Source organism: Chelonoidis abingdonii, chromosome 3 (genome assembly GCF_003597395.2).
Source record: "Chelonoidis abingdonii isolate Lonesome George chromosome 3, CheloAbing_2.0, whole genome shotgun sequence".
NCBI classification, from domain to species: Eukaryota; Metazoa; Chordata; order Testudines; family Testudinidae; genus Chelonoidis; species Chelonoidis abingdonii.
This window is the reverse complement of record NC_133771.1, coordinates 5,391,946-5,411,577: the sequence shown is the minus strand read 5'-3', so window position 1 is coordinate 5,411,577 and position 19,632 is coordinate 5,391,946. Positions and strand designations below refer to the sequence as shown.

Genomic DNA, 19,632 nt, shown 5'->3' with positions numbered 1-19,632 from the left:
CTTAGTTCCCTGGAGCAGAACGAACAGTAGCTTGGTAACAGACTTTAGGCTCGTCTGTCTGTCCTCCTCTAGGCGTGTGGGAGCGTTGTGATCCGGCATCTGGAATGTCTGTGTTCTCTGTCTGAGGCAAAGTGTTGGCAAAGGGCAGGGTGCCCTTCGTGGTACCCCATGTGGGAGCCTGGCCTGGGGACCCTGTGGGTTGTCCCGCAGTTGGGATTGACACATACCCACTCAGCACATCCCATGGAGTGAACTGGCAACTGGTTTCTTCTCAGCCTCTAGTAACATTGTGCCTATTCCCCCAGGGCCTCCTTTCCACACAAGAAAGGAAAAGTTTCTGGAGGGCAGGAGTATGGGGCTGTGGAGGGCTGAAATCCCTGTCACCCAGAGTCCACCATCCGCCACTCTCTCTCGCCCTCATGGCAGTGTGGCAGTGGTGGGGGCAGCTGGGGCTCTGGTAGGTGGGAGGCAGGGCCTCAGGCGGAAGGGGTGTGGCTGGGGGACCAGCCTCCCCGAAGGGGGGGTTCATGCGCCGCCCATACTCTCCATACACTGGATAAAGGGTTGAAATTCAAGTGTGGTTATCTGCCAAGGAGCAATTGCAACAAGCCCCGGGGCTCCCTGTCTGCAGGGGTGTCATGTGCAGTGTTGTACATGGCCTTTGGGCAGCGCATCATCACCTGGTGGGGGTGTCTACGTCCACCGCACTCCCATGGATTCTACGCGAGTCTGCTCCACTCGGCACCGATGGGAATGGCTAGTGAGCGCTACCCCCCGGGGAAGGAGACTGTTTGCAGAGCGGATTTGATCTGGGGGCATCTCATTTCCTACCCCTGTCTTTACCCCCTGCAGATCCTGGTCCCGGCTTTGATGGTTGCTGCGGGGAAGGACTTTTTTCTCCATTCTAATCTGAGTAAAGGCATGGAGGAGTGGGTAAGTGATCAGCATCATCCACCCTGACAAGCAGCAGAGAATCCTGTGGCACCTTATAGACTAACAGACGTTTGGAGCATGAGCTTTCGTGGGTGAATACCCACTTCGTCAGATGCATGTAGTGGAAATTTCCAGGGGCAGGTATATATATGCAAGCAAGAAGCAAGCTAGAGATAACGAGGTTAGTTCCATCAGGGAGATGGGCCCCTGTTCTAGCCAGCTGAGGATGTGAAAACCAAAGAGGAGAAACGGTTCTGCAGTTGGCAAGCCATTCACAGTTCTTTGTTCAGTCCTGAGCTGATGGTGTCAAATTTGCAGATGAACGAAGCTCAGCAGTTTCTCTTTGACTCTGGTCCTGAAGTTTTTTGCTGCAGGCATGGCCACCTCAAGACTGCTATTGTGTGCCAGGGAGGTTGAAGTGTTCTCCTACAGTTTTTGTATATTGGTGCCAGGGAATGAACCGTGATGGGTGGCTGTTCTGGTTAGGTCTGTGATGGTGTTGCTGGGTGTAGATAGTGGCAGAGTTGTCTCGAGGTTGTTGCATGATTGGTTCCTGAGTAGAGTACTATGGTGTGTGTGCAGTACTGGTGAGAATGTTTCAGGGTGGCAGGTTGCGTGGGCGAGGATTGGCCTGCCACCAAGCCTGTAAAGTGTGGATCATTGTCCAGGAATGTGTTGTAGATCCCTGTGATGCGTTGGAGGGGTTTTAGCTGGGACTGTATGTGACGGCCAGTGGAGTCCTTGGTTTCTTCTTGGTTTGTCTTGCAGCAGGAGGCTTCTGGAACAACGCTGGCCTGTTGATCTGTTCCCTTATTCTCCAATGGGGGTATGTAGTTTTAGAATGCTTGGTGGAGATTTGTAGGTGTTGGTCCTCTGTCTGAGGGGTAGAACGACAGGTTGCCTCAGTGCTTGCCTGTAGATGAGATCGTGTGGTGTGCCCGGGATGGAAGCTGGAAGGCATGAGGTAGGCATAGCGGTCGGTAGGTTTCGAATATAGGTGTGTTAATGTGCCATCACTTCTCTATTCAGACCTATGCACCAGCACTCCAGCTATCTCATGACACCACTGATTTCCTGAGGAAACTACAGTGCATTGGTGACCTTCCAGAAAACTGATCCTAGCCACATGGATGTAGAGGGCTCTTTTACACAACATCCCAACACAAGCTGTCAGGAACAGTATCCCTGATGATGCACAGCACAACTGGTTGCTGAGCTCTGTGCCTTTATCCCTCATACACACTATTCAAATTTGATGACAATATAATCTCCAGATCAGTGCAGCTGTATGGCACCCGCATGGCCCACAATAGCCAATTTTTTATGGCCACCTGGAAGAACGCTTCTCAAGCTCTGTCCACTCACTCCCTTCTCTACCTACGCTACATTGATGATCTTCATCACTGGACCCATGGGAAGGAGACTCTGGAAAATTCACCACGATTTCAACAGCTTCCACCCCACCATGAACCTAACCAGATCAGCCACACCATCACCGTTCATTCACCTGCACATCCACCAATGAATATCACCACATCATATGCAGCAGCCCTCTGCTGCGTAGACAATCGCCACACTGGACATCTCTGATGGAAAAAGGGAATGGACACAAATCAGAATATTAGGAAGGCAATAGACAAAACCTGTAGGACTAGCACTACAACTCCCTGGCAACAAATAGCAATCTGAAGGGGCCATGCCTGCCAAAAAAACTTCAGGACCAGAGTTCAAAGAAACACTGCTGAGCTCAGTTCCATCGCAGATGTGACACCATCAGTCAGCACTGACAAAGAACTGGATGGCTTTGCTCAACACAAAAGTAGTTTCTCCGCCTGGTTTCACACCTCACGCTGCTAGAGACAGGGGCTCCACTCTCTGAGGAACACCTCGTTATCTCTAGCTTGCTGCTAGCTTATAGATATATACCTCCCTGGAAATGTCCCATAAAGCCCTTGACAAAGTGGGACCACCCCGAAAGCTCATGCTCCAAAACGTCTGTTAGCTCTATAAGTGCCACAGGATTTTTTGCTGCTTTTACAGATCCAGACTAATATGGCTCCCCTCTGATACTTGACACTCTGATAAGACAACTGCCCGCATGGCGTCACCGGTACCCAGCGGCCAGGATATCCAGTGTCATTGGCTGACATTGGTTCCCTCAGACTCCATCCCAGCTGAACGAATCCCTCGTAAGTGTCGTGCCTTATACGTGAACAAACCGTGGGGAGTTCACCATAGCAGAGGCCCGAACAGCCGCTTGACTGACGAGCTACATCAGTCCCACGAGCTGTGCTGCCGAGGAGTCGAGAAGGGGATCAACACCTCATGCTTAGGCCATGTGCCAGGGTCAGGGCGAATGCTCTTCTAGCGCAGGGATAGTGCCACACGCCTAGGCGGGGAGTTGACCTTCCTCTCAAGCATCAGGAATTGTCCAGCGCTGGGGTTGTGGTGCCAGGCTCGATGGGGCTGATCCGATATGGCAGGTGCTAAGCAGCAACCTTTCCTAAAGGCCTCTGTACCTTTGAGAGGCCCGGCAGCCTCTTTGGAGTGAAACAGAGTCTCACTGTTCTTGTGCATCTCTCCAGATTCCTCAGCTGACCCGAGGCCACATTGAAGAGTGCGGACACTGGACTCAGATGGAAAGGTATCGCGTGCACAGCGGGGGCGGGTTGGTTGGCGTTTTAAAGTCCTGTCATCGTCAGCCGCTGGGGCCTGACTAAGCGCTGCTTGGCAGCCGGCTCTTACTCCAGCACCCTGGATGCACGGAGTGAGCCGTTAGCAAGTCTGAATATGCGCGGCGAGGGAGTGGGGTGCCGCGGCTGGCGTTTGCTAAAGGCTCAGCTGGGTCAGCACTGCAAGCGAAGCTGGGAAGGGCAGTCAGCTCGTGTCTGGTCTGTGAACTGATTTGCCCACAGGGATCACCACGGATTATCTCCCCCCCACTCCGCGCCCGATGATGAAGGCTTGCGCAATTAGCTAAATGGCTTAGTGACTTTTAACACTTTCTCTGTAGCCTCCAGTATTGGCCTGTGCTGGAGGGATCAGACCAAATGGCTCATGGCAGATGACTGCATATTTGGCTCTGATTTTCAGTGGGCCAAGCACCCCCAGCTTCCACTGACTTCAGAGGGAGCCAGGGTGGCTCAGCACCTCCCTGAATTAGGCCAATACATATGCGCATAACCCAGCCTTCCTCTATGCCAGCATTATCCCCCGGGGCCGCGACGCAGCTCCTGATTCATTTTCATCCCATAGCCCAGCCCAAGAATTCGGAGGAGCTACCCCAGTGGCTCTCAAACTTTTTTACTGGTGACCACTTTCACACAGCAAGACTCCCAGTTTGAGACCCCCTGGGCTGCCCCCACCCAGCCAGCTGCTGCAGCGCTTGTTCAGGCAAAATCCCCCAGTGAGGTCAGTGGAGATTCGGTCTGCATGGAGACTGTTGGGATACAACCCCAAATGCATGTCCTGCCACCTGCTAACAAGAGAGTTCCTTACAGCCCCAGTCGTGCCATGCGGGGTGATCCCCCGGGATCCCCGGCACCTCATGTGCCGTCCGAGCTCCCTGCAATACTGTGCTGCAGCTTCTGAGCCTGTCCTCCGGCAGCTTGCAATTGTGTACAGAACTGTGCGATCCAGCCCGTTGGGGTGTCTGGTGTTTTTATGAGCTCTGTTAAAGCAGCCTCATTAGCTTAGCCCATGTCATCAGCTGGCCATTATTCCAGCACAAGTAATTAGCAGAGAAGAGGAGCTGGGCCGGGAGGGATTGTTTCACGAGAACAGATTAGAACAGCTAAGTGCGCGCGGCTCACAGAGAGGCCATTACTGGCACCATCTTCGGGGCACTGGAGGGGGAAGGGAACTGTGCATGGTGAGGCAAGCGGTCCTGAGCCAGAGTCATGGGGGGGAATTAGGAAAAGGCAAAAGTTAGTCAAAGTTCAACCTATACATTCTATGGTCCTTATGGGGCCTCTTCTGCCGGAGCGTCTGAGCACCCCGGTCACGAGCAGTGTGAATGGCAGATGCTCTCCAGCCCCAGGGAGTTCAGAGAGTCATTGAGCTACTAACGCTAATCAAAAGGGCTGAGTCACTATTTAATGTATCCTCATCTACACCTGAGGTCTCTAGTTCTCTTCCCTCTATGGCAAGGCCTCAGTTTCCAGGGGAGGCAGGTCCTAGGCTGCGCCCCAAACCCAGTACGTTTTCCCCAGCAGGTGCTGGTCTTTTCTTCTACCCCTGCCTGTTTCTGGCCCTCTTTTTCCCCTAGGCTCTGCTTGAGTGCATCCTTCCTCATCCTTCTCCCCCTCTTGCAAGGAACTGGGTCTGATTTGTGTAGGCCCAGGCACCTCCCCCCTCCCCGATAATACACACACACACACACACACACACACACACTTCCAGCAGTCTCTGAGAGGACTGGATATTTTGAGTCAGCTGCTTTTTTCCTTCTCTCCCTCCCACCATGTGACACTTCACTCTGTCACAAACACACCCCTGGGAGGGAGGGCGTCACTAGTATCTCCATTTTACAGATGGGCAAACCGAGGCACAGCGAGGCTAAGTGACTTGCCCAAGATCACACAGGCAGTCAGAGTTGAACTGAACTCAAGTCTCTGCCGAACACCCTAACCGCTGGCCCATCCTTTCTGACAAGGAGTTTGAGAAGCTGTCTGCCAAGGGGAATTGGGGGAGCACCATCGCTTGGGATGTGTAAGAAGTGCTAACTATATCACCACCTCTCCCTTCCCCTTCCCCTTAGCTGTTGCTGACTTCTAGCAGGACAATGCAGGTATTTGAAAAGGCAAATAGAAACCAACAGTGGGGTGGGGGGACGTGTAAATTAAAGAAGGCTCCACCCTTTCTTTAAATTAAACCTTTTTCATATAGTTGGAAAAGAAATGACACAGCTGAGATTCCTTTACACTTGACCATCAGCCAGGGGGTGAAACCCCCACACCCCCAGGTCTCTGTCTATGCAAGTCTCTGTTCTGTTTCACTTCTATAGTTTAGCCCTGCAGAAAGGATCCATCCTCCCAAATTACACACATACCCCTTCTTCATGCCCCCAAACCTCCTCTGCACCTCAGAGAGAGAGAGAGAGAGAGAGAGAGAGAACACTCCATAGAGGCTCCTTGGGAAATAACCCCTCACTGACTGCTCAGCCATGACTCCTGGAATTAAATCCCGGGTCTGCCTGAATGGCAGAGGAGCTATAAAACAGCAGATAGAGTGAAAGGCAGTTAAGTCAGCAAGAGCAATTGGATTTCTGTAAAGTGCAAGTGTAATATGATAAATACTAATGGCTGATAGATGAATCTCTGCAGCGCCGCTTGAATCAGACTCGATTTCTGCTGTTTTACAAGATATAGAAAATCTCATCAACTAAATTGCAAGGCGGAATATTCTCCTGGCTTTATAGGGTCTGAATGCCAGTGTTAAGAATGCTGAGTGCAGTAAAGGACGGAGTCGTTAGACTGTCCAAAGGCTGGAAAGAGATCAGTGCTGAATAATGTTACACGTGCTAAGAGAAAGTAACAGAACAGGCTCGCATCTATCTCGGCATGCACCGGCTGCCTGCGTAGCGGGTTTGTAATGGAAACGGCTCCTCAGCCAGAACTAGACTGTAGCATTTTGTATTAAACCACGTAACAATTTGTACGTGAGGTGAGAGGGCCTGATCGAAAGCCGAATGGAGCGCCTCCCATTGACAGACCCAGAGAGCATTGATGTTGCCAGAGAAGGATGTTAAGCAGAGATCACCTTGAAAAGAACCAGTAGAGGGTTTGTAAGTTGTCTGCATGACTGTTGGAATGGCTTGAAGAGCTTCTTCCATTTCCCTCTCTCTCTCCCTCCCGGCGGTTTGAATTATTTTGCCAGGGGATCTAAACGCTCCCTAAATTTTGGGAGAATTTGGATCCCATCTGATTTTCCCAGCTGGTCTCACTGAACCTGATTTGTCGTCTTAGCTCCGTTTGGTGTAAAGCTGGGGTAACTCCATTCAAGTCAAGGCAGTTCCACTTGGGTACAGGACAGAATTGGGTCCATAAGCATTATGTGATGGTGCATCACTGAAGAGTTACAGCATTCACCCAGCGTTTTCCTCTTTCAAAGACTAATTAGTCTCTGCTCCCAACACCCCGTGTGATAGACAGTATCATCTTCATTCCACAGATAAGGCACCGGAAGCAAAGAGAGATGAATTGGCTTGCGTCAAGCCCCAGACAGGTCACTGCAGAGGTCTAGTCATGTTAGAATTCAAGCATACGGAGGTGTGATACTCCATATGGGTGCATGCGAGCAAATAGATATGAAATCCATTGGTCTGAGCATAGGAGAAGGAGCCAGGAAGCCTTGAATTCTCTGAGAAACCCTAACTCCATTCAGTCCACAAGCACTTGTTGTGAAGAGTGTTGACTCTTTGCTGAGTTAGCAGCTCTCACCATTTTTACTAGAAAGAGCTGTTTTTAAATTGCAATTAGAAACGTGATTTAAAGGCTGAGGTTCCATGCTGACATTTCTCTAACTGCATTAAATGCAACCTCTGTTGCCCACTCAGTCACTGGCCCCGCCCGCCATCCTGGAGCCAGCATGCATGAACTAGTTACAACACATGTCAAAAAGCACTTGTATGAGAGAGCTACTGTGTGATTGGCTAACAAAGACAAGTGATCCTCTGAGCCAGTTAACACGCAGCCTTTTGATCATGTTCCAGTGAGTAATTCTAACATACCAGCATCTGTCAGACAAAAGGGTGACATTATCCAGCACTGTCACCCTCTAAGACTGGAGTCAGCAGAAGGGATGTCTGTCAATATCAGTGTCTATCACTGGAAATAAATATTTGGGGTTTGCTCCATCTGGGGGCGATGCCCTGTCACTTGCCCAGTGACATTGTCTCTTGGATGGTTCTTTTACTGACTGCTGTCAAGATGTGCCCAGGACGTGGAAGATCATTCCTGTCCCGGGGAGGGAAGAAAGGGCTGCTCGTTGAATTGCGGATGTAGCAAATAATTAGACACCTTCTTTCTCTCGTTCTTAATCCTGCTACTGAACTTGGCACCTTTCACCCAAAGTCCTCTGTGTCCTTCACAACACTAGTTCATCAACCCTCACTTGCACCCTCTCTGCCATCCTCTGCTGATCGCGCCCCCCGGGGTGGAGTGGGCTGCTGTAGCTGCTTAGCAGCACTGCTATACCAGGCAGCATTGTAGGGTGGGAAATGAAAAATCCCATATCCAAGGGGAATTTCAGGAGGGCGGAAGGGAATCACCCACCTGGAATTTGTTGCTTTCCTCTGATGTTGGCCACTGCTGGACAAGGTGAGCTGATTTGATCTGTTTTGGGTGTTTCCGCAGCACCTCTCACCATGGTATCTGGGCACCAACCAATGACTGCAAATGTTCAGCTTCTCTTTGCATGAATCCTGAGTGTCTCCAAAAAGGGAATGTTCAGAATCTAGGAGCTAATGGAGCCTTCAACGCCCAGTTCACTGACCCATTTTTTGACCACCTCAGGGGCTGTGAGCATCTTACGGGCCTCACAGTTCAATCCTTGAAGAAAAATCACAGGCCAAGCTTCCCCCCACATGCTGGCCGAGGTCACTGGGCCCCATTGCCAGGCATTGCCAGAGCCGAGCCCACCACCCTCCTATCTGTCAATGCACGTGCCCACTTCCCACCATTGGATAAAATATCAAGTATCTTCATGGGTGGGAGCAAAAGCAGATTGGCTCATACTGAGAGAGAGGCAGTAGGCACCTTCCCCTTTGAAGATGTCTAGCGGGTTGTTTCGGCTGATCCATTGGCCTGATACGCATTTGCTGGAGGAGTGATGCAGACTTCCTCTCATGCACATTCCCACATGGATGAGTGAGAACAAAGGTCAGTGAGTTAATGCGGACCTGTGTTTCTCTACTGGGAAAAAGCCAGATGTTGGATCCATATCACAGGATGAGGAAATTCTTTCCAGGCCAGCAGTAACTCAGGACGATGTTAAACAGCAGCCCCTAATGTTAGACATTTTAAATTAGCAGTTCCAGGTAACTTGCATCCAAGAGTTTTAGAAGAGCTGGCCAATGAGTGCTCTTGTGTCACAACCGGGATATGGGTGGCCTGACCTAGCGGGTAGAACCAGGAGGCAAGGCTAGTGGTTGGAGGAGAAGTAGGGCCTAATAGTTTGAACGCGAGTCAGGGGTCAAGCCAGGGGGTCAGAGCTGGCATCGGAAACCAAGAGTCAAGTTGAAGATCAGAACCGGAGTCAGGGATCAGGAGTCTAGCTGGAGATCATAGCTGGCGGCGGGGATCAGGAATCAAGCTAAGGGTTATACCCAGGTCCAGTGCAGGGAATAAGAGAGGACTATGTTGTAGCAGATGACTGGATACCACCAACTTGCACAGACAGCTTCCTGGAACTCCCTCCATGCTTAAATAGTGCACCTGGACCAACCAGAAGTCGGTAAAAGGTGCTACCAATCAGGTCATCTGTGGGTGGCACTTCCTGTGTTCCTTAGTCTCCCAGGGTTTATAGTGCATTGATTGCAGCTCTGTCATGACTGCCATGTGGTGGCATAGATGCTTCGGTTATCCAGAGCCCAGCAGATCTGTGTTCTAGCCTGAGTCTCTACAGTCTGAACAAAAGGATTAACGGGATGACCCAAGTGGTCTCAAACTTGTCAGCCTGACATCGATCCTGGGCAAAACAGTGGAGTGACTGATACAGGATTCTAATAACAAAGAATGAAAGGAGGGTAATAATTAATGCCAGTAAACATGGATTTATGGAGAATAGATTTTGTCCAACTCAGTTTTTGCCGAGATTACAAGTTTGGTTGATACAGGTGGGAGTATTGATGTAATAGACTTCATAGGGCATTGGACTTGGTGCAGTGTTTTGATTGAAAAATTAGAACAATAAAATTAACATTCTGTTTAGTCAAAAAGGCATTTTGGGATCTAATTCTCAGCCTCTTCTAATTGGCAGCCTGCATTTTCCCCCTATTAATGCCACCTCGTTAACCTGCCAGTTAATAATAAAAAGCATAATTTTCTTCTAAACTTTTCATGGGAAATAACATTTCCCAACAGCAAAGCAGCACAGGCTATGGAGCAGTCTCTCTAGGAAATGGATGGAAGCCTAATTCCTTGGGACGTGAAAGCTGGGCTGGAGAAAGCACCGTAAGGAACAGTCCTAGCTTAATGGAGTGTGCTGTGTTTTTGTTTTTACAGCCCAGCTGCTCTGAATAGGATCCTCATTAAGTGGCTGGAGGATGTTAACAACAATTCTTTGCTGCAGAAGATTTCAAAACTCTGAGTTTGCCCTTGGAAGATTTCAACCTCCAACTTCCTGCTTCATTGGAGCATCTTGCTGCTTGTGCGTGGGTGTGGGCCCTGCCAGTATCACACTCGTGATAAGCTAGGTTTTGCCCCTGGGTTTTGGTTTTCAAGCTAGCCAGTGGAAAAGGTGGGGTAGTGTGGGCTCAGCTAGTCACATCAAGCTGTAAAACTGCCTTCCTTTGCGCTTGCGTCGGAATGCAAGCATCTCAGCGAGGGATTGTAGCGTGACGCTCTGATTTGGGGCAGTTCTCCTGCATGTGTTGTGATGTAAGACTAGGGTGACCAGACTAGGGTGACCAGATGTCCCGATTTTATAGGGACAGTTCTGATTTTGGGGTCTTTTTTCTTATATAGGCTCCTATTACCCCGCTCCTCCTGTCCTGACTTTTCACATTTGCTGTCTGGTCACCCTGTGTAAGACACCGACGTTTCCTTACAAATGAGGAGGTCAAATCAAAGTCTCAGAGGTGCAGGGAGCAGTAAACTGAGCGTCGTCGTATACTTAGCAAATAATGTGATCTGCAGAAAAATAGAATGAGGGGGAGAAATTCCCTGGCGAGGCAGTGACTGAACATTTCAAGCTAGGATGCAAAGTTTAGAGGGGACGGGTGACTTCCCAAGTGCCTCCTCCATCTACAGCTATTTCAGTTATTAATGATACTGAACCACTCATCTGAAACCCTGTAAATATTTTGTAGGGTTAAGTTTCCCCCTCTGGCATTCGAACTCACCGCTCGGGGTTCAGTTTGGCTTGGCTTGGCTCGGCCCCCCAACCACAAAGGCCTGATTTCTAGTTCAGACACGGCCAATACCTTTCCGATAAGAGATGAGGGGAGGAGTTTTGGGCCCATGAAATCTCCTGAAAGCAGCTAGCGCCCCCTGATGTCCATTGTTCAGACTGGAGACCAGTGATGTCAGTTCTGACCTGGCCTCGTGCCCAAACCTTGGACCCTGGCGAGCAGCTAGTCAAGCCCTAAGCACTGCCTTGCTTGGCACCAGTGTTCGTTTGCATTGCGATGGGGGCTTTTGTTGTCAGCTTAAGCCGTACATTTGCGGGTTTAATACGGGGGTTGGCAGGATACTAATAGCTCTTTTATGCTGCTTTGAAAACTTGCTTCTGCTTTTGTTATTTCAAGCATCTTTTGTAAACCAGCAACTGAAATAAATCCCAGAACTGATCTCGTGGCATCCAGTGTTCTTCCAGGTGGCACCTGGTTATGTTCATGCTGGTGGAGGTTCTTTGTAAGGCGTGTTTGCGGTACATTGTCACCCCTGAGTGCTTTTGGAAGTGGGGTTAACAATAGACCCAGATGGATAACCCCGCAGATCCTGAGACATCCTTTTTAGAAGGGAGCCTCGCTGCAACCAAAAATGGGGTGGGGTGTTCTCTTGAAGTGAGTGTTGTGCTCTGAAAAGGAGGGACTAATAACACAAAGCTTTCAACTAGAATCAAGATCTCAGCTCTCCTTCCCAGAACACAAGAACGGTCATACTGGGTCAGACCAAAGGTCCATCTAGCCCAGTGTCCTGTCTGCTGACAGTGGCCAATGCCAGGTGTTTCAGAGGGAATGAACAGAACAGGAAATCAAGTGATCCATCCCCTGGTTCCCACTCCTAGCTTCTGGCAAGCACAGGCTCGGGACACCATCCCTGCCCATTCTGGCTAATAGACCATCGATCGACCTATCCTCTATGAACTTATCTAGTTCTTTTTTGAACCCTGTTATAGTCTTGACGTTTACAACATCCTCTGGCAAGGAGTTCCACAGGTTGACTGTGCGTTGTGTGAAGAAATTTCTCCGTTTGTTTGTTTCCACCTCCAACCTGTCCCATAAACACCCCGACACCTCTGGTCACCTGCTCCACACTCACTGCTGTGCTACCGCATCTGAATCCTGACTGCAGCCCCCTCCTATTCCTGCATGTGTGTGCGCCGCACAGTCGCGCAGGGTGTGTCTACACTGCAGCTACGAGTGAGCAGTCCAGCCTGGCAGACTTGCACTAGCGTGTTAAAAATAGCAGCCGAGCTCAGCCCAATGGGGCTGGGTGGGGTGGGCTTGGACTTGGGGCAGGGGCTAGCCTGAGCCTCTTCCAGAGCTGCTATAACCACTCTGCCATTTTTTAGCATGCTAGCTCCAGCAGAGCTCATGCAAGTCTGTCTCGCCGCTCTAACAGGCACATGGCTAACTGCAGTGTAGGTGTATCCAGAGACCTCCGTCTTCAGTAGGATACAAGAGCGAAAAAAATTCACTGTCCACCTCTGCAGTTGCTCTCTGTCAGCATTGCTGATCGCCAGCTCTGTCCCCTATTGACTGGGTACGTTCCACCAGGTAGAGACATTTCTCTCTTTTCTTCCCAGGCTTCTAAGTGCTCTCGGCGTCCTCTGTTCTGTGAATGCCTGCGCCAGTATTAACTGTGCTGTGTTTCTCAGCGTCTGCAAGCTTCATTATTGTGCTTTTTACTTACAGCTCGTTAGTGAAGGCAAACCCAGCGGCCACTTAGCCTGCATTCTGCTAGCATCGGTGCAATGGGATATTAAGTAGGCGAAAGAACAGTGTTTTCATGGTAAGCTGGAGATGAGTGACCCCTTATGCAAAGAGTCAGAGGAGCAGAGCCGTGGGGATGTCAGATTGGGTCGCTTCAGGGTGACCTTCGACGTCGAGGCCTAAATCCTCAAAGATATTTAGGCTCCTAATTTCCATTGATTTTCCTGGAAGTTGGGAACCTAAATACGCTGGAAGTGATAGGCCTGCTCAAAGAAAGTCAGACAAGATACAGCATAAGAACATCAGAATGGCCATAATGGGTCAGCCCTGTATCCTGTCTGCCAACGGTGGCCAATGCCGGGTGCCCCAGAGGGAGTGAACCTAACAGGTAACGATCAAGTGATCTCTCTCCTGCCATCCAGCTCCACCCTCTGACTAACAGAGACTAGGGACACCAGTGTCAAATGGCCAGACAGAGAGTGGCTCCTTGATGACATTCCTGTGCCATGACAAAGCCCTGTGATGTGCTGCCCCAAATGGAGACTGCTAACACTCTGACTGTGCCACAGTGTAGGGTACTCGTCAGTGATGGGCACCTGGGATTTGAATAAGGGGATTTTCCCTGCTCAGCCAATGCTTTCGGGCTGCCCCGAATGGCAACGGCCTTCTCAGCTTTCATTGAAACTAGCTGTTGGAGCTGGTTGTTTAGAAGACAGGGAGGAATTGCTCCCCGCTGCTGTGTCACCGACGAGGTAGAACGGTAACACCCTGCCTGCCCGTCTGTCACAGAGTCCCCGGGCGATGCTCAGGAACTGCTCCCCACAAATCCAGTCAGGACTTCGAGGAGCCTCCTCTCCCTCGGAGCAGACTGTCTTCAGTGCAGGAAGCTCACACATACCATTCAGCATGTGCCCCTCGGTGTGCTTCCCACAGTGAGTCCACCCAGTTGGGGTCCTGCGGAAGCCAGAGGCTCCTGCACCCCCACCTTACAGTCAGACATGACTCTCAGCCAGCCAGTAAAACAGAGATTTATTAGATGACAGGAACGCAGTCCAAAACAGGTCTTGCCAGTACAGACAACAAGAGCCCCCTTAGTTAGGTCCATCTGGGGCCTGGGGAGGCCACGGCCCCGCTGGGAGGCCCGGGCCTCCTCAGGCCTCCCCTCCATTTTCCAGCCAGCTACCAAAAAACTGCCAGCCCCCCTCCAGCCTCTCCTCTCTGGGCCTTGTCTCTTTCCCGGGCCAGGAAGTCACCTAATCTCTCTGTCTCAGACACCTTTAGCATCCCTTTTCAGGGGGAAGGGCCTGGCCATTAGTTGCCACAGAGACCGAGGACCGGCCAGAGCTGAGGCCCCTCCACAGTATTCAGAGGGAACATTAAAACCAGTCCCACTTCGTCACACCATCCAAGAGGCCAGCACCGCTCTCCCCAAGGAGAAAATAACTTTGGAGGTCGGCTCCCTTTCCATGGCTTCTGCTGTGGCTGCCACTCAGTGCTAGCTGCAGCTCTGTGGGCTTTACAATGGGCTCGCCCAGCCACAATGATTGGAGAAAAAGCCACCAACCCATTTCAGAGAAGCCACCGGATGTTACTGAGTTTCAGGCATTTCTAACCTCGTTTGGATTTGGGGCAGACTTGTGAAAGCCAAGAGCTTTATACTCCATCTGTTGAACTAGAGACAGGTGTGGCCTCACTGCCCAAAGGAGAAAACATACACCTGTCTCCCAAGTTCCCAGGACTCCCCCAGCCCAAGTTCTGCGCTGGGGACAAATCTTTCCTGGACACTCAACAGCAGCTACCGTGCTGCAGCATCCAAACTCTTAAAGGCAGACGAGGAGTCAGAGCTAAACAGATGACCTCTGCCCACACGTCGTCCCCCCCCGAGTCATTTATCCCTAATGCAGATGTCAATAGCTACCTCTGGAGATGCTTGTCTGATGGACTAGCCTGGCCCAGTTACCAGGGAAAGAGCTGTTAGGGCTTCATTTGTAATGTGAGTCCAATGCAAGCTGCAGTCTCTGCTGAAGAAATGCAGCATCCAAGGCTGGGGTTTAATCAGCATTCGACGTCCTCTCAAACCAGCCATGGAGTTCATGCCAGGAACACAGCTGGGCTTGAATTTCCACAGCAAGGATGTGCGGTGCATGGAAGCCTTTCCTTTCACATACACCAGTGTTCCTCTGCATGATGCTGATCCTCCCTCTCTTCTGGAGGAGCCACAGACAGAGGCAGGTGTAATACAGAGCTGATTGCTGCCAGCTGGCTGCCCGCTTGGGAGGAAGATCAATAAATGCAGTTTAGGAAAATGACAAGAGTCCATTCAGGAGGAAGATCCCATCCTTGTCTGGGGTGAAGAGTAGAAAAGTTTTGGCAAGGAGTTCCCAGTCTGATTTAGCCACAACCCACTCCTCCCTCTCCCAATACCACACTTGAGGAAAAAGGCCATACTGGTTAAAACATTGACCTGTTTAGAAGGGAAGTGGAAGGCTATAAACAATTTTAAAATTTATATATAGCACATGGAGGAAAGGTGAATTTGATTAAAAATGAATATCACTCAGAAGCTAGGATTTGTAGAAAATTGATAAGGGAAGCAAAGGGACATAAGGAAAAATCTATGGCCTGCAGAGTTAAAGACAATAAGAAGGAGTTTAAGTATATTAAGAACAAAACAAATCTTAAAAATGCTATTGGTCCATTACTAGACGGAAATGATAGAATTTTCAGTAATAGTACAAATAAAGCAGATGCTATATTCATATCATATGATGATGATCCTAGTCTTCCTATTCCACTGTTGCCTCAGATGGATGTTAAACCACAAATACTAGAGTTAGAATTTTAAATTAGCAGGTCCAGATAATTTGCATTCAAGAGTTTTAAAAGAGCTGGTTCAGGAACTCATTGAAAAACAGCCTTTGGGGAGTCCCTAAAATAACCTACTTACTGCCCCCTTAATCTACTTTTCCGAAGGTCTGGGTCACCAGAGTGGTTAAGAAAATACTGGAAGGACACAGATAAGGCCTTCCAATAAGTGATTGACACAAGCAATATTCTTTTCCAAAGCAGGAAACCTTTTCATTGATCTGAATAATAATCTCTAATATATTAACAATCTAAAACCATAAATCAGACCCAAATCCCTTACCGACATTATAAAAGCACAAATGGTTAAATGCAAGTTAAAGAGCATTCAAACCACAATATCATACAGTTTAAACGATTCTACGTGCTGCGATCTGTTGCAGATGCCACCCTGTAAGAGATCACTGCAGTGGTTTTAAATTTTAAATGTGTAAATTGCAATTAAAAGTCACACCCATCTCAAGCATACGCATACACTACGCTGCACTATCCTATGCTGTGTCCACCTGTAATTATCAGTGACAAGCTTACTCTGTGCCTAGAGTGGCTGTGGCGGAGCTACAGGACCCTGGACAGAGCAGTGCTGGCAGAGACCAGAGCGGTGGGGCAATGCAAAGGAGCTCCAGGCTGGCTGCTGGGACTCAACCAGGACAAGGCCCCGAGGTGAGGGTGAAGAATGTGCTGGGGCCATGGGGACGCTGGAGCAGTGACACAGTTTATTTTAAGGGATAAGGCACGGCTGCTAGCTGTAGGGTCTCTGGGTTGGGACCTGGAGTAGAGGGTGTCCCCACGCCCCCCGCCAATGGGAAAGTAGTCTGGACTTTGATACATCCGAGAAGGGGAACTGAACTCTCTTAGTAGCCAGAGCCCTTCAGGCTCCAGAGCGGTGAAGGGTTTCTGGGGAGGGAGCCGTTGGTGAGATGAGTCACTTCGCTGTGCCTGTCTCTGATAACCACCAGCTAAGGAAAAGCCTGTGCCCAGCGTTCAGCCAGAGGGTTGTTCTCCTAAGGAGAGGGCTGCCAGGAGAGCTCCTAGGAAAGGAAGTCAGGAGGGATCTCCCAGATAGCTGCGGGAGGCCTGTCTGGGAGAAGGGCTGCAGGTCTCAGGAAGGTCTTGGTTCCAGGGAAGGGAATCGAGGTTGAGTGTGACTGTGGGTAAAGGTGTCAGACTGGTACACTCAGATGGAGTTTGGAGTTTGCCTCCCAGAGAAGCAGTCTGGGTGAATGTCTTGCTTGGCTTTCTTTTTCATTACACAGAGTCTCAGACAGGGGATGCTGTTTGATACCTGAAAGCCTTAGTGAAGTCTACTAATTGCCCAGTTAGGGAAATTAAGGTAGCACCTGGATGCAAGGGGGCATGCGGAGGTGTCATGCACCTTTTACAGTATTCAAATCCCCTGCTCCATGGGACATGCACCTTCAAGAAATTAGCTACCAAACCTACTCTGGTCTGAGAAACGTCTGAGAAATATCGGCAACTGGAGAAATCAGAAAAGTTTGGAGAAAAATGAATCTAGTACCAGCCTTCCACTAAGTAAATAAGAACAATCCTTGCAATTGTGGCTCTATAAATCTACCTCCTCCCCGTGTTACCCATGGCTTGCAGAACCCTCAGCAGTGGTAACTTAAAAATCTTTTACTCCAGGCGGTGTCTGGAATAAATCAATGGGAACACAGCACTTCTGGCTGATTGATGAAAGTAAGCACGCTCTTATCTGAAACTACTAATCATTAGCCCTGAGCACACACAGACATAAGCAATAGGTTTAGAAGATCCCAAATTATCTAAAATCAGAGATGGCATTGAGTAATTAGCAGCAGGTCAGCGATGGAGTATGGGGAGTATGATGCCAGAAAAGTCTCAGGCTAGCTCCAGAGAACTGCTCCAAAGTGCACTCTGTGATCGAGTCTTTCTATGACTCACTTTTACAAATCACACAGCTCTCCGTGACCCCTGCTGGGTCATCACTTCTCCCAACTTCAATAAACTACTAAACAATAAACAAACATTCGCAACAGTCATAGACATCACAAACTTCTGTATCAAAGGTGCCCCAAACTCAGGCCTCCATCCACTTATTTTCTTTCAGTCTCCAATTGTTGCCTCTCTTCTCCCCTCCTCCCATGAGCAGAGCCTGCCAGCCTGCAGCTAGTATTTGACCCTGCCTCCAGAAGCCCTGCTTCTCCAAATGAACCCTTAACAAGTGCTGTTCTAGTTTATTAATTCACGGTGACTGAATGCACACAGTGTGGCTGCAATTAGCTTGATACAGTTCTGCATTAATGCACCCTCCATTCTAGCGAAACGCCCCGCCCCCTCGAAAGAAATAGTTAATATGAAGAGGAGAAATTGCTGAACAGCTGTGGGATAATAGAAACCCAGAAGCAATAAACTGCACATGATTCATAAAGAATAAATCCCACTGGACAAACCTGATTGCTTTTTTGATAGGATTATAAAATAAGTGGCTGGAAAGGCAAGCAGGTGCTGTAATGAATTTTGAATTTATTAAAGCAATTGAGACGGCATCACATGAAATCTTCCTTGAAAGACTATTTCAAATTGGCTTGGGAAGGGACGTGGTCACGCCAACTGAAAGCTGCCGGCAAGAGCATAAAAGCAAACTGCAACAGGTTGAGTTGTGGGGTGGGGTCTAGTGAATTGCTAGAGGGATCAGTGTTAGCCAGGGTCATATGTAACATTAAGGACCTGGAAAAGGGTTAATGAAATGCACAGCTGATACTACTGTAAACTGGGAGGGGTAGCAGATAACCCAGAAGACAAGGGGATAGTGGAGTGGACTCGGATAGCTAAGAAACGTGGGCAGCAAAGAAATGAAATGAGATTCAGTTGGGAGGGAAATCATCTAAAACGCAAATACCCAAAGGGAGCATGAAAACTGGAAGGCAGGCAGGGCCGGCGCTACCATTTAGGCGACCTAGGCAATGGTCTAGGGTGCCAGAATTTTTTGGGGGTGCTATTTTGCCGGGGGGGGCGGCACGTGGCTCTGGGGGACCTACCGCAGTCATGCCGATGGACGGTCCGCTGCTGTGGCGGCTCCGGTGGAGCTGCCGCAGTCGTGCCGGCGGACGATGCGCTGGTCTACAGGCTCTGGTGGACCTACCACAGTCATGCCTGCGGCAGGTCCACCGGACCCTTTAGACCAGCGGACCGCCCGCCGGCACGACTGCGGCAGCTCCACTGGAGCTGCGGGGGGCGGCGAAACAGCCATCCGCCTAGGGCATCAGAAACCCTGGCGCCGCTCCTGAAGGCAAGAATGGTACAGGCAAGTAGACACACGGTGTGATGTGGAAGCAAACCAGGCCAATGAGATTTGGGCCTGCGTACACAAAGCAAGTGGTGGGAATCTCTCCGGCTGCAGGGCAATCACACCTTGACTATTGCCTTCCTTATCCAGGTGTCTTATCACTGGACTGAAACTGACAGATTGGAGGGAGTTCAGAGGACAGCAACAAAAATGATGAAGGGGCTGAATTCCAAGGTAGGAGTTAAAGGGCTAAAGAGTAGATAGCTTGGTGATGAGATACCTGAGGTTGGCCATGAGTCTGCAGATATCTGGAGGGAGAAGAACTCTGTATCGTGGCACCAGTGGTTATTTTAGAGCTGCATTAGCTGCTGCAGAGTTAAGGCTGAAGTCACCATGAGCCTAGCTGTAAGTGTCCCCAAATAAATCAGTCCCGTGGGTAGTTCCCACCTCATCCTAGAGGAGAATTGTCCTAGGAAGCTTTCAAGAAGTTGGAGAAGAAACATATGTTGAGCAGGGTTAAAGTGAGCGTGTGTCGCTTTAAGTCACTGATTCAAATTCATGCCAGGGTGGCGGTGAGAGGAAGTCCTTACCAGTTGCTCCCTGTTTGGTGAGGGAGTTCCTGGGCTCTGTGCCCAGCTCCTCAGAGATCCAGCTGCTTTGCTGTTGTGATTCTAAGTCAGAGATGCCTCCTGCTGATGGCTTGGTAGAGACTGGGGTTGTGGGGCCCAAGAAGAAGCAGGAGATGTCT

At 49.8% G+C, this 19,632-nt stretch overlaps 1 protein-coding gene across 1 annotated transcript in view; it reads left to right on the top strand.

Annotated features, from left to right (window-relative positions):
- Positions 1-11,444, top strand: part of LOC116830887 (bifunctional epoxide hydrolase 2-like) — an 83,911-nt gene extending 72,467 nt beyond the window's left edge. The window contains exons 16-18 of the mRNA XM_075063565.1: positions 853-933; positions 3,519-3,577; positions 10,158-11,444. Coding sequence (XP_074919666.1) covers positions 853-933; positions 3,519-3,577; positions 10,158-10,242 — 225 coding nt within the window. The 3' untranslated portion in view covers positions 10,243-11,444. The remainder of the gene's footprint in view (positions 1-852; positions 934-3,518; positions 3,578-10,157) is intronic.
- Positions 11,445-19,632: the final 8,188 nt, after the last annotated feature.